The sequence below is a fragment of the Dioscorea cayenensis genome, chromosome 8 (genome assembly GCF_009730915.1).
Source record: "Dioscorea cayenensis subsp. rotundata cultivar TDr96_F1 chromosome 8, TDr96_F1_v2_PseudoChromosome.rev07_lg8_w22 25.fasta, whole genome shotgun sequence".
Taxonomy (NCBI): Eukaryota; Viridiplantae; Streptophyta; class Magnoliopsida; order Dioscoreales; family Dioscoreaceae; genus Dioscorea; species Dioscorea cayenensis.
The window spans coordinates 6,153,047-6,165,321 of record NC_052478.1 but is presented as its reverse complement, the minus strand read 5'-3'; the positions used below and the strand labels follow the sequence as shown (position 1 = coordinate 6,165,321).

The 12,275-nt window shown below is 32.8% G+C and overlaps 4 protein-coding genes and 1 non-coding gene across 9 annotated transcripts; all 5 read left to right on the top strand.

Moving 5' to 3' along the window:
• The first annotated feature begins 1,592 nt into the window (after positions 1-1,592).
• On the top strand, positions 1,593-2,981 carry LOC120267208 (protein ALTERED XYLOGLUCAN 4-like). Its single transcript, XM_039274902.1, has 3 exons — positions 1,593-1,725; positions 1,820-2,118; positions 2,223-2,981. Exons 1-3 carry the CDS (start codon positions 1,593-1,595, stop codon positions 2,973-2,975), a joined length of 1,185 nt encoding a protein of 394 aa, XP_039130836.1. The 3' UTR covers positions 2,976-2,981.
• Positions 2,982-4,197: 1,216 nt separating this feature from the next.
• LOC120267794 (protein ALTERED XYLOGLUCAN 4-like) lies at positions 4,198-6,279 on the top strand. The gene is made up of 3 exons (XM_039275479.1): positions 4,198-4,372; positions 4,485-4,777; positions 5,421-6,279. Exons 1-3 carry the CDS (start codon positions 4,237-4,239, stop codon positions 6,198-6,200), a joined length of 1,209 nt encoding a protein of 402 aa, XP_039131413.1. The 5' UTR covers positions 4,198-4,236; the 3' UTR covers positions 6,201-6,279.
• Positions 6,280-7,001: 722 nt separating this feature from the next.
• LOC120266686 (protein ALTERED XYLOGLUCAN 4-like) lies at positions 7,002-8,534 on the top strand. Of its 5 annotated transcripts, none has more exons than XM_039274325.1 (3): positions 7,002-7,218; positions 7,304-7,593; positions 7,682-8,534. In XM_039274325.1, the coding sequence occupies exons 1-3, from the start codon at positions 7,035-7,037 to the stop codon at positions 8,429-8,431; spliced, it is 1,224 nt and encodes a 407-aa protein (XP_039130259.1). In that variant the 5' UTR covers positions 7,002-7,034; the 3' UTR covers positions 8,432-8,534. The 5 variants fall into 5 exon arrangements, with proteins under 5 accessions (XP_039130259.1, XP_039130258.1, XP_039130262.1 ...); XM_039274324.1 differs by having other exon boundaries at positions 7,301-7,593; XM_039274328.1 differs by having other exon boundaries at positions 7,028-7,222.
• A 493-nt stretch (positions 8,535-9,027) lies between these two features.
• Positions 9,028-9,099, top strand: TRNAG-UCC. Its single transcript has one exon. It is a non-coding gene; the product is annotated as a tRNA-Gly (tRNA).
• A 542-nt stretch (positions 9,100-9,641) lies between these two features.
• LOC120267207 (protein ALTERED XYLOGLUCAN 4-like) lies at positions 9,642-11,413 on the top strand. Its single transcript, XM_039274901.1, has 3 exons — positions 9,642-9,716; positions 9,803-10,092; positions 10,646-11,413. The coding sequence occupies exons 2-3, from the start codon at positions 9,895-9,897 to the stop codon at positions 11,411-11,413; spliced, it is 966 nt and encodes a 321-aa protein (XP_039130835.1). The 5' UTR covers positions 9,642-9,716; positions 9,803-9,894.
• The last annotated feature ends 862 nt before the right edge of the window (positions 11,414-12,275 follow it).

Here is a 12,275-nt window from a genome sequence, read left to right as displayed (position 1 = left end):
TGAAAGAGAACTACTCCGGATCAGTAATGGGCGCTAAATCGCCAATAAGATCAGTAAGTCTTGTGCTCAGGAAGTTAAAGGAGCGCTTGATCCTCTGGGAGACTTCTGATGTTTCCTGCTGATGAGACGCGGAATCTGTTGAAAGCCAAGAGAGAAGCATATTAGCAGACTTATAAATTATTGAATAAATAGGTAAACAGTTTAGATTAAAAATGCGATTGTTTCGTTCCAGCCAAATATTCTAAATGATGGCTCTAAAGCAGAGATCCCAAAGATTCCTAAAGAAAAAGTTATTGAGGGGATCCAATTGGTCCAGATATTGGAGCCTGAGGATGGAAGGGACTCAATATCAAAGATTTGTCTGAAAAAGGACCAAATTCGATCCGAAAAATTACAATCAAGGAAAAGGTGTTCTACTGTTTCCAAACTATTATGACATAGAATTCATGTGTCAGTGGTGTTTAGGTTGCAACCTTTTTTGAATAGATTATCATGTCGAGTGTAAGAATTTTGTTTTCCCTCACCAGCCAATAGAATAGAGGGATTTTGCTTGGAGATTTAGTTTTCCAGAATTGAGAATAAAGCTGGCTACGAAGTCCTCCATCAATTAAGAAGTTGTAGAATGATTTAACAGAGAAGATTCCATTTTTTTCAAGAGGCCAAGTATAGGAATGCTCCTGATCATTTGCACGATCCGGGATAGTATTTAGAAATGTGACAAGATCATCAGTTGAAGCTTGTTTGAAAAGGTTATCTTGGGAATTGAGTAAAAGAATGAATTGTCTTAAAGTAATCCAAGGATAAGTACAGTGAAAAGTGATGTCCAAAGATCTTTGAGAGATTGACCTTCATGCCATCTATCATACCAAAATAAAGTATTATCTCCATTTCCGATTGACTTGGTGATGCAAGATCGAAAAGAAGGTAGGATGGTGTTAATCCCTGCCTAGAAGAAAGATTTATTTCTTGGTGGTTGTTGAAATAAAATTCCAGGTGATTCTCTAATAGAGTAATTGGCATTGATAATCTTGGTCCAACAAGAATCTAGTAAGGTAGTGATCTTCCACCATAATTTTCCAAGTAAAGCTTTGTTGAACTTTTGGAGATCAAGAATTCTCCAGCCACCCATATTATGGGGGCGACAAATCCTTTTCCATACAACAAATCTGATTCCTTTAGAACTTAGGTCAGGTCCTTTTCACAAGAAATCTCTCCTAATCTTATCAATCTCGCGACAAATTGAGACATCCTAACTAACTAATATAAAAACATATTATTATTAAGAATTCTAACAACTTATGTTATTTAATAGTAAGACAAGCTGCATGTGATTGTCTCACCATCCATGTTCAACAAAGTCGGTTCCCACTTGTGTTTCATAAGCCAATAATTCTTTAATCAATACCAAGTTCCTAATCATTTACACCAAAATAATAAGAAGAATAATTTCTTCAAGCTAGCTCTTCAAAAATGCAAAATATTCATCAAGCTTAATTTAAATTGCCACAAATTTCACCAAATTTTGAATAACTTTGCCATCTTCTATGACTCCATGAACATGACATGCATCAGTACTTAACCAAATCAGAAGGATGGAGCATTATTGCAAATTGATTCAGAGAAACATTGGTCTCATCTTCTTCTCTTCATTTCTTCTTTCCATAATCCTACTTCTATCAACTCTATACTCATCAAACTCCTTCAGCATCACCTTCTCTCAGTTTGGTATGTATTATTCATTCATTAATTTTATTTAATTCACTCAACATCCTCTTGTTAATTATGTTTTATTGAATGTTAATTTTCTTTCTTGATTTAGAATTATATGATCATGAAGAAGAGACTGCTTGTGACTTGTTTGTTGGCAAATGGATTAGAGATTTTAGAGAACCTATATATAATAACTGGACTTGTCCTACAATGCCTGGTCTGAAGAACTGCTTAAAACATGGGAAGGACTCAGATTACATCTACTGGAGATGGAAGCCTGATAACTGTGAGTTACCGAGGTTTGATCCTTCAATGTTTCTTAGTATTGTTCAAAGAAAAAAGCTCGCTTTCATTGGTGATTCGCTTGCTCGAAACCAGATGGAATCCCTTCTCTGTCTCCTATCTCAAGTAAATATTCATGCATGTATGCATGCCCTTATATATATATATATCTGAAGTTCTTCTGAACGTTTATGATTTAATGATGAATTAATTGAATTAATTGTTTCCAGGTAGAGACTCCAGTGAGCAAACACAGAGATGCTGATGATAAATTTCAGACATGGTACTTCCCATCCCATGACTTCACTCTCATGGTCATGTGGACTGAATTCTTAGTAGTGGCAAATGAGAGAATAGTAAATGGAAGAGCTTCTAATGAGTTTGACCTGCATCTGGATAAGGTTAATGGGACTTGGAGTGACAAAATAGCAGGGATTCACTATACTGTAATCTCAAGTGGAAATTGGTTCTTTAGAACAAACTATTTATACAAAGGTGGTAAACTTATAGGTTGTATATATTGCAGAGATTCAAACTTGAAAGACTATGGCCCTGTTTATGCTATCAAGAGTGCTTTAAGTACAAGTCTTGAGTTCATAAGTAAGTGTAAAGATTGTGAAGATATGGTGACAGTGTTGAGGACTTACTCACCTTCACACTTTGAACATGGTGCATGGTTTGCTGGAGGATATTGTAATAGGACTCAGCCTTTGAGTGAGGGTGAAGTGAGTTTAAATGGAAGTTCTTGGAGAGTTAGAGAAAGCCAAGTTGAAGAGTTTGGCAAAATAGTGCAAAGGGTTGAGAGGAAGGAGAAGAAGAGGTTTGTGTTGATGGATGTGAATAAGGCTATGATGTTGAGAGCTGATGGACATCCAGGATCACATTGGCCAAGGATTAGAGATGTTAGTGATTGCCTTCATTGGTGCTTGCCAGGGCCTGTTGATTTGTGGAATGAGTTATTGATGGTGATTCTAAGTAAATAATTAATTAATGAAGCTTATATTAATGGTTCTTAATGTTATGTTTTATTTTTTGTTGTTAATTGTTGATTCTTTAATTAATTGATGTTTGGCAACTGGAATTTGTGATTAAATTGTTAAGCTTGATTTTATGGTGTTCTTGAAATTTATCTTTCTTTATTTTTTGAGTATTTATACTTTGTAAAATATTGAATATATAGTTTCATATCATATATATAATAGAATCTTTTTTTAATAAAGCGAATAAATAATGTATATGAGACTGAAAATAAAATAGAATACAAAACAAAAGATAATACAAGAACAAGAAGAAAAAAAAAAAGGAGAGAAAATAAACTAGCAACTAGAAGTCCATCATGGTGGAGATAAAAACATTAAAAATAAGAGGGAGATAAAGCACAAAATACAAAATATAGTAGAAAATTTCATGAATTGTAAATATAAATTTATAAAAAAATTACAACAATTACATAATTCAGCAAATAAAATTGGAGAATATTTATCCATCTTTGTTATTAATAATGAAAGCTAATTTGATTAAAAAGTAAATTCTCAATTGTGAAAAAAGACGACGAGAAAGGTGATATATACCTCTCATGTTAGTTGAAGTTTTTTTTATTGCCCACTTTTAATAATAATAATAATAATATTATTATATATTGCAGTTTTTAGTTTATTAATCATTGTATGATATTTAATTGTGTCCATTTAGGTTTTATTTTATTTAAACTCATTCAATTAATAAATGAGCTATATTTGAACTATAATATTAAGCTCAATTACTAATGAAGCAATCTCATCATTAATTAATAGGCTTATTCCTGCTTAGGCTAAGACTTGGTAAAATTAATTTAATTATATATGTTATAAATATTAAATAATTTTACGGGTGCATCTTTAATTATATATATATATATATATACATTATTAGAAAAAAAAAATCCTAATAAACTTGTGCTATTTAATAAGTAATTACATATGCCGTACGTTACAAGTGCTTGTCTCACCACCCATTTTCAACAAAGTCAACTTCCAACATGATTACTCCTTTGAGTATTAATTCTATTATTCTATAATCAATACCAAATTCCTAATCATTTACACCAATTAACCCTTTAAAACTTTTCAAAGATAAGTTCCAAACAAGTAAAAAATATACATCTAGCTTTAAAATTCCCACCAATCTCACCAAACCTTGATGACTTTGTCATCCTTCATGACTAGCTCCATGAGCATACCATGGCTTCCATAGCCAAAACAAAGGATGGAGTATTGCAAAGTGATCATTCAGAGAAACATTGGTCTCTTCCTCTTCTCTTTATTTCTTCTTCTCTCCGTAATACTAGTTCTACAAACTCTTTACTCATCAAACTCCTTCAACATCACCTTCTCTCAGTTTGGTATGTACTCATTCACTACTTTTATTTATTTCATTCAATATATATATATATATATATATATATTTCTTGTTAATTATGTTCTATTGATTGTTAATTTTCTTTTTTGATTTAGAATATGATCATGAAGAAGAGGCTTGTGATTTGTTTGTTGGAAAATGGATTAGAGATTTTAGAGAACCTATATATAACAATCGGACTTGTCCTACATTGCCTATAGTGAAGAATTGTGTAAAACATGGGAAGGATCCTGATTATATCTATTGGAGATGGAAGCCTGATGGTTGTGATTTGCCGAGGTTTGCACCTTCGATGTTTTTAAATATTGTTCGAGGGAAAAAACTTGCTTTCATCGGTGATTCTCTTGCTAGAAACCAGATGGAATCTCTTTTATGCCTTCTTTCTCAGGTAATGTTTAATTTCATTAATGCTTTTGGTTTATGCTTGTGTGTTGCAGATAATAGTTTGAATAGTCCTGCATCATTTAATTGAACAAATATATATAGTTTGAAATACTTTTACTTTTATGAGCTTTGAATATGAACAACAGATTTAATAAAATTTAAAATGATAAATTTAGCTGGCAGTGGTTGAACATCAAAAGATTACAGCCAATGCATTGTCCTGTAGTGTTGCAATGAGAACATATATATTTATGTATATATGTATACATATTCATCTACTATAGAATCTTTTAGTTGTTGCCACCATGGCTGCATGTTCATGCAGTTTACTGTATTAATTTATATAAATCCTGCAACATATTTAAGATTATTTCATAATATAATGATCTCAAATAGTTATCATATGTATTTATAATATTCTTGCATTGTTTTGATCATTTCAATCTTAAAACTAATCCATATCCAAGAACCATATATTTAATTTTAAGCTCAATAATCTCTTATCCTTAATTATAGAAGCAAACACATCAATATAACTTGATGAATTGGATATAAATGGATTTAGATAATTAATATGTCTGTTGATTTAGAAAATATTTGCATGTGTAAAATACAAAATGAGATGTTTAAAAATGAATGTATTGCAGGTTGAATCTCCACTGAACACAAACATAAGCACAGAAGGCAAATATCAGACATGGTATTTCCCTTCACATGACTTCACTCTCATGGTCATGTGGACACAGTTCCTTGTTCAAGCAACACAAAGAACAGTAAATGGAACAGCTTCTGATGTGTTTGACATTCATTTAGACAAGATCAACTCTGAATGGACTAACCAACTTCCAGGTATTAACTTTGCAGTGATCTCTACTGGCAACTGGTTCATCAGAAAAACTTACTTGCATAAAGATGACAAGCTTCTTGGTTGCACACTATGCAGTGATGCAAAAGACTTAGGTTATGTATTTGCTATCAAGAATGCTTTAAGTACAACTCTTGAGTTCTTATTAAGTAGATGTAAAGATTGTGAAGGAATGATGACAGTGTTGAGGACTTACACACCTTCACACTTTGAACATGGTTCATGGTTTAGTGGAGGGAATTGTAATAGGACTCAACCTTTGAGTGAGAGTGAAGTCATGAGTTTTAATAAAAATGCTTGGAGAATTAAAGAGAGTCAAGTGGAAGTGTTTGAGAAAATAGTGCAAAGAGTTGAGAGGGAGGAGAAGATGAAGAAGGAGAAGAAGAAGTTGGTGTTGTTGGATGTGAGTAAGGCTATGATGTATAGGGCTGATGCACATCCTGACTCACATTGGCAAAGGTGGCATAATGTTAATGATTGTCTTCATTGGTGCTTGCCAGGGCCTGTTGATTTGTGGAATGAGTTATTGATGGTGATCCTTAGAAAGCATTCTCGGAATTGATTTATGGAGATGGTTTTCTTTTCTTTTCTATTTCTTTCATTTTTTGTTGATTTTTTTGAGGAAATAATAGTTGTGGTTATGCCAGTTTGATATTTATTATCAGTAAATAATAATCATATGTAATAAATATTTATTTGGAGAAAAAAAGCTACTTAACCTGTGAGTTGTTTTCTAATGGAATAGAATTGATTTCTAATCTTGACTCTAACTTCCAAAAAAAAGTTTTGATGGAGATGATAAATTACTAAGAATGACCAGTTTATATCAATTAATAATTAACTGGTCTCTAAAATCAAGAGCATGCTTTAATCATATTATTGTTTAAACTATTTTAGTCTTGATATGTGTTTCAGAAGGTCCACAATTAATTACTATAGACTCCTTCAAGTCCAATTTCCAAGCTATTAGCATTTAATAATAGAAGAATAATGGAATGAAATGTTGACTAAATTTTACCATTCCAAGTATTTGTTATATATCTATTTTTATATATGGTTTATTTATTTATTTATTTTTAAAATACATCTATAAACCAAACTTGGAAACTTAATTGATATAACAAATATTTATACAAAGAATCAGAAGATAACATGAAAGATTGGATTATTTTTTTTACTATTTTGCCTATAAATTAAAATATCAATCAACTTTTAAATTCCAACCAACTTCACCTAACCCACAGAATACCAAGACAATTAGATTAGGTAACCTAAGCAAAGAATTGTGGTTGCTAGCTAGCTCTCCAACTCACATATCTACATAATTGAGACTTCTTTTTCTCATCACCATCTTCCATGGGTTCAGAAAAATGATCAAAATATACAAAATGGATCAATGGATGTTGATCAAGAAGAGCACCATTTGCTCCTTCATTCTACCTTCACTCATACTCTGCACAGTCATAGTTTTACACAATCTAAACAAATCAAACTCCTTCACTTCCATCACCCCAAAACAAAGCCTCATAAAACACAACCAGAGTGCAATCTATCAAGTGACCAAAGACAATTCTCAACATGTTAGTAAGTGTGTGTATATATATGTTCCCATCTATATATGTTCATGTGTGCATTGTTTTGATACATATTTTCTCTGTTTAGTAGGTTCCAATGAAGAAAAGGCTTGTGATTTATTTGTTGGAAAATGGATAAGAGATTTTAGAGAATCCAACTATAACAATTGGACTTGTCCTACATTGCCTACTCTGAAGAACTGCTTAAAACATGGGAAGGACTCAGATTACATCTACTGGAGATGGAAGCCTGATAACTGTGAATTTCCAAGGTTTGATTCATCGATGTTTTTAAGAACTGTTCAACGAAGAAAGCTGGCTTTCATCGGTGATTCACTTGCCCGAAACCAGATGGAATCCCTTCTTTGTCTCCTATCTCAAGTAATACATGCATTCATGCTCTTATATATATCTGAAGTTTTTTTTCTGAATGTTTTATAACTTCATTAATTAAATTCATTGTTTTCAGCTAGAGACTCCTGTGAACAAACAGAGAGATGCTGATGATAAATTTCAGACATGGTACTTCCCTTCCCATGATTTCACCCTCATGGTGATGTGGACTGAATTCTTAGTGGTAGGAAATGAGAGAATAGTAAATGGAACAGCTTCTAATGCATTTGACATTCATCTGGATAAGGTCAATGGAAATTGGAGTGATAAACTAGAAGGGATACACTATGCTATAATCTCAAGTGGGAATTGGTTCTTCAGGACAAACTATTTATACAAAGGTGGTAACCTTATAGGGTGCATATATTGCAGAGATTCAAACCTGACAGACTATGGACCTGTTTATGCTATCAAGAATGCTTTAAGCACAAGTCTTGAGTTCATAAGTAAGAGCAAAGAGTGTGAAGAGATGGTGACAGTGTTGAGGACTTATACACCTTCACACTTTGAGCATGGTTCATGGTTTAATGGAGGGTATTGCAATAGGACTCAACCTTTGAGTGAGAGTGAAGTCATGAGTTTGAATGGACATGCTTGGAGAATTAGAGAGAGTCAAGTGGAAGAGTTTGGGAAAATAGTTCAAAGTGTGGAGAAGAAGAAGAAGTTTGTGTTGTTGGATGTGAGTAAGGCTATGATGTTGAGAGCTGATGGACATCCAGGATCACATTGGCCAAGGATTAGAGATATTAGTGATTGCCTTCATTGGTGCTTGCCAGGGCCTGTTGATTTGTGGAATGAGTTATTGATGGTGATTCTAAATAAATAATTAATGCAGTTAGTAATGGTTTTTAATATGTGTGTGTTTTCAGTTCTTTGATTAATTGATGTTTGAAGACTGACATTTGTGATTCAATTGTTAAGATGGTTTGAGGCTAGTGATATTGTCGGGCTTTTAAATTTATCCGTCATCTTTTTTTAATAATTATATAGCTGAAAATTTCATGAATTGCAAATATTGGACTAAAAAAAAAAATCAACAAAGTCTAGTCATTAACACAGAGAAAACTTATATTACTCTGCACACGAACAGTTTATTAAATATATATTTTTTTTTTAAAATGGATAAATTCTATTATTTTATCAGAATAAATTGAGAAGAAAGAACAAACAAAAGTTAATTAAGACGATTAATGATGTTCTGAACGTCAAAATAAAGGAATTTTTTTTTTTTTTTATGATAATACTGATATAAAAAATAAAATGGGGCTCATCTTAATGGAATCTGCTCGGTAGGCCTTTATAGTTTATAGTGAAAGAAATTACTCCATCTTTGATAGGGGTCTATTTCGGTATTTTGGGTTGTGCTGTCTGTCCCTGTTTTTATTGTTATTATTAAGTTATGTTTGTCCAATTGTACACAAAGCGTTTGTAGTCCAACGGTTAGGATAATTGCCTTCCAAGCAATAGACCCGGGTTCGACTCCCGGCAAACGCAATTTCTCTCTTTTATTTCATATCACATCGCCACCCCATTTTATTCATTTTTTTTTTGAGTTCTCAAAATTATATAAGCTAATTAACATGATTTAATAAATACAAAATAAATTATAAATTAGTTCACCACTGACTATTTTCTTAATAAATAAAAATATTACAATTATATATTATACATGAACTCCGCAAAACATGACACAACTGGACCTGGACATCTTAAATATGGAACCCGAACCGCTCAGGTTATGCTGGTCACGTCATAAGCACAACAACCGTTACACACTCATACACATACATTCCCCAAATTATCTAAGTCCATGTTCCACCAATCATGCCACCATTAATATATATAAAAGTCAATATAAATATTGCATTTATATCTTTCCAAAACCACACCACCTTCCTTTCAAACAACGTTTCCTTCTTCTTCTTTCCTTCATTGACAACTTTCATCTCAACAAAATAACAACAACATGATTGCTTCAAAGCAATCAGGACTGTTCTTATGGATACTGTTAATCTCATCTAGTTTCACCCTCTTCTTCATCTTCATTCTCCCTTTTCTTGCCAAACCTAAACAAGTCTTTTCAGAAAGTCCACTTCTCAGACAAAGCAAAGGTACATACATGCTTGAACTGTTACTCATGAACTTTATATTTAAACTGGTAATAATTAATAGTGAGTGTGTTGCATTTATTATGTAGATATTAATAGTCATGCAACATGTGATTTGTTCACTGGCAAATGGGTGAGAGAGATCAGAGGACCAACTTATGATAATAGAACATGTCCAACTATGCTTGAGTCCAGGAACTGTGAGAAGTATGGGAAGGATCAGGATTTCTTGAACTGGCGTTGGAAGCCTCATGGCTGTGACTTGCCTCGGTTCGATGCCGGGGAATTTTTACGTATGGTGAAGGGGAAGACTATGTTTTTCGTCGGTGATTCACTTGCGAGAAATCATGTTGAATCACTCTTGTGTTTACTTTCTCAGGTGATCACATTTTTTTGCTTAATTTTTTTCTTTTTTACCTCCTTGCATGATGTTTGTCAGTTTGATCACTATGTAATCCATTGTTCAATATTATTCTCTTTATAAATAATGTAGTTATGTTAATGCTTGCATGTTGAAAGGTTAAAGCAATGTAGATTTAAGAATACACAGAAACAAAATAATGAGATACAGTTAGAGTTTATGTCTTAATTAAATAGTTGTAAGGTTAACAGATTTGAATGTTGTTAGTTCAGGAACTGTGAGCTAGCTCACTAGTAACTATCCGTATTTGTGATTGAGAGGTCGCGAGTTCGAACTTCTTTGAGAAATTGTGTCTTAATACTTCTGGTTCTCCCCTCCAGAGTTGCATGAGGGGGTTTATCTTTAGAAGGTCAGTCAAGCCATCGTAATCAGTGTACCTCCGTACTTGTTTGTCCTTTGCTTTGTCGCTTATCAATTTTGTCAAAAAAAAAAAAAAATGTTGTTAGTTCATGGCATGGCTTCTTAAAAAGTTTATATGAATAAAAAAGAAGAAATTGCACTGAAATTTCAGGTGGAGAAGCCAATGAATGTGCACAAAGACAAAGAAGACACATCCAACATATGGTACTTCAACTCCTCAAATTTCACAATAAAGAGCAACTTTATCAAATTCTTAGTCCAAGCAACAGAGAGAACAATCAACGGCACAAAAACAGGAGTCTTTGATATACACATGGACAAGGTTGACACTGAATGGGCAAACAAGCTTCACAAAACACATTACATTGTCATTTCAACAAGCCATTGGTTCTTCAGAAAAAACTATTTCTATGAGAATGGCAAGCTCATAGGCTGCACCTTCTGCTCAGAAACTAATCTCAAGGAAATCAATTTCATCACTGCCATAAAGAAAGCCACAAGAACCGCACTAGAGTTTATAAAAAACAGTACTCATGAAGAGCACCATTTTGAGTTCAAGACACTGACCTTATTAAGGACTTATTCACCAGCACATTTTGAAGGTGGTGCTTGGAATGATGGAGGTTATTGCAATAGAACAAGGCCACTGAAAGCAGAGGAAATGTTGGGTGTGGGTGACATGGAGTTGAGGAATGGACAAGTGGAGGAATTGGATAAGGTTAAGGAAGGTGAAGGGGAGTTTGGGGTGGTGGATGTGACTGAGAGCATGATGGTGAGGGCAGATGGGCATCCAGGGAAACACTGGAACGATGAATGGATGAAGGGGTTTAATGACTGTACGCATTGGTGCTTGCCAGGTGCTGTTGATGTTTGGAATGATATGATGCTCCAAGTGATGAAGAGGTTTTCTTCATTTTAGTATAGAGAAATTTGTTACTTTGAAAGATGTTGAAAAATTTTGGAGATATTTCATTTATACATATATATATATATATGTTTACCTTGAAAAATCTTGAAATTTTATTGTCTTGATGTATATGGTTAAAACTCAACATTGATTTTGACTTATTAAAAAGAAAAAGAAAACAAAAACAAAAACAAACTTTATTTAGAAAAAAATTAACTTGGAAATATTTGTGCGTGAGCCCTAAGGTAAAAACATTTCTTTACAAGGAAATTAGTGAAGGAAATAGTATGTTAATAAACGGTGCAAGTACATGTTATGATAGTTCTCAATTTCAATGTTCTCACAAATGATTTAGGCATGTAATTTTAATAAATATAATATGATAGTTCTCAATGCATGGGATCCTGTTTAAGATCTATGATTAAAAAAAAAAACAGTCAATTCTCACCTTTGTTTCAATTTGCAAACCCTCATTCTGTGGTACTCCTGAGAGCAAGTAAACACAGATAGCTCTTAAATTTATATTGTTTTTAAATTAGTGAAAAATATTAAATGAATTTTCTAGGTCTAATATTAAAGTCTATTTTTATTTAATATTTAAAGTTTTCCATTCAAAAGTTAAAAGTAAAAATTTTCTCACTTACTTTAAGCTTTGGTTAGCTGGTGATGACAACTGAGAGGGGATGAGTAATCTTACTATTCTTTGGGAGCAAAAATTAAATATATATATATATTCAAAGATTTAGGGGTGTAGTGGAACAAGTAAAATTCTTATCTTATATTTCTACAAGAATTGATGCTTGAGTATCATGAATCCTATATTTGAATCCTGAATTTAAATCCTTCTCAAGCTGTGCATGGAGTAAGTCTAACT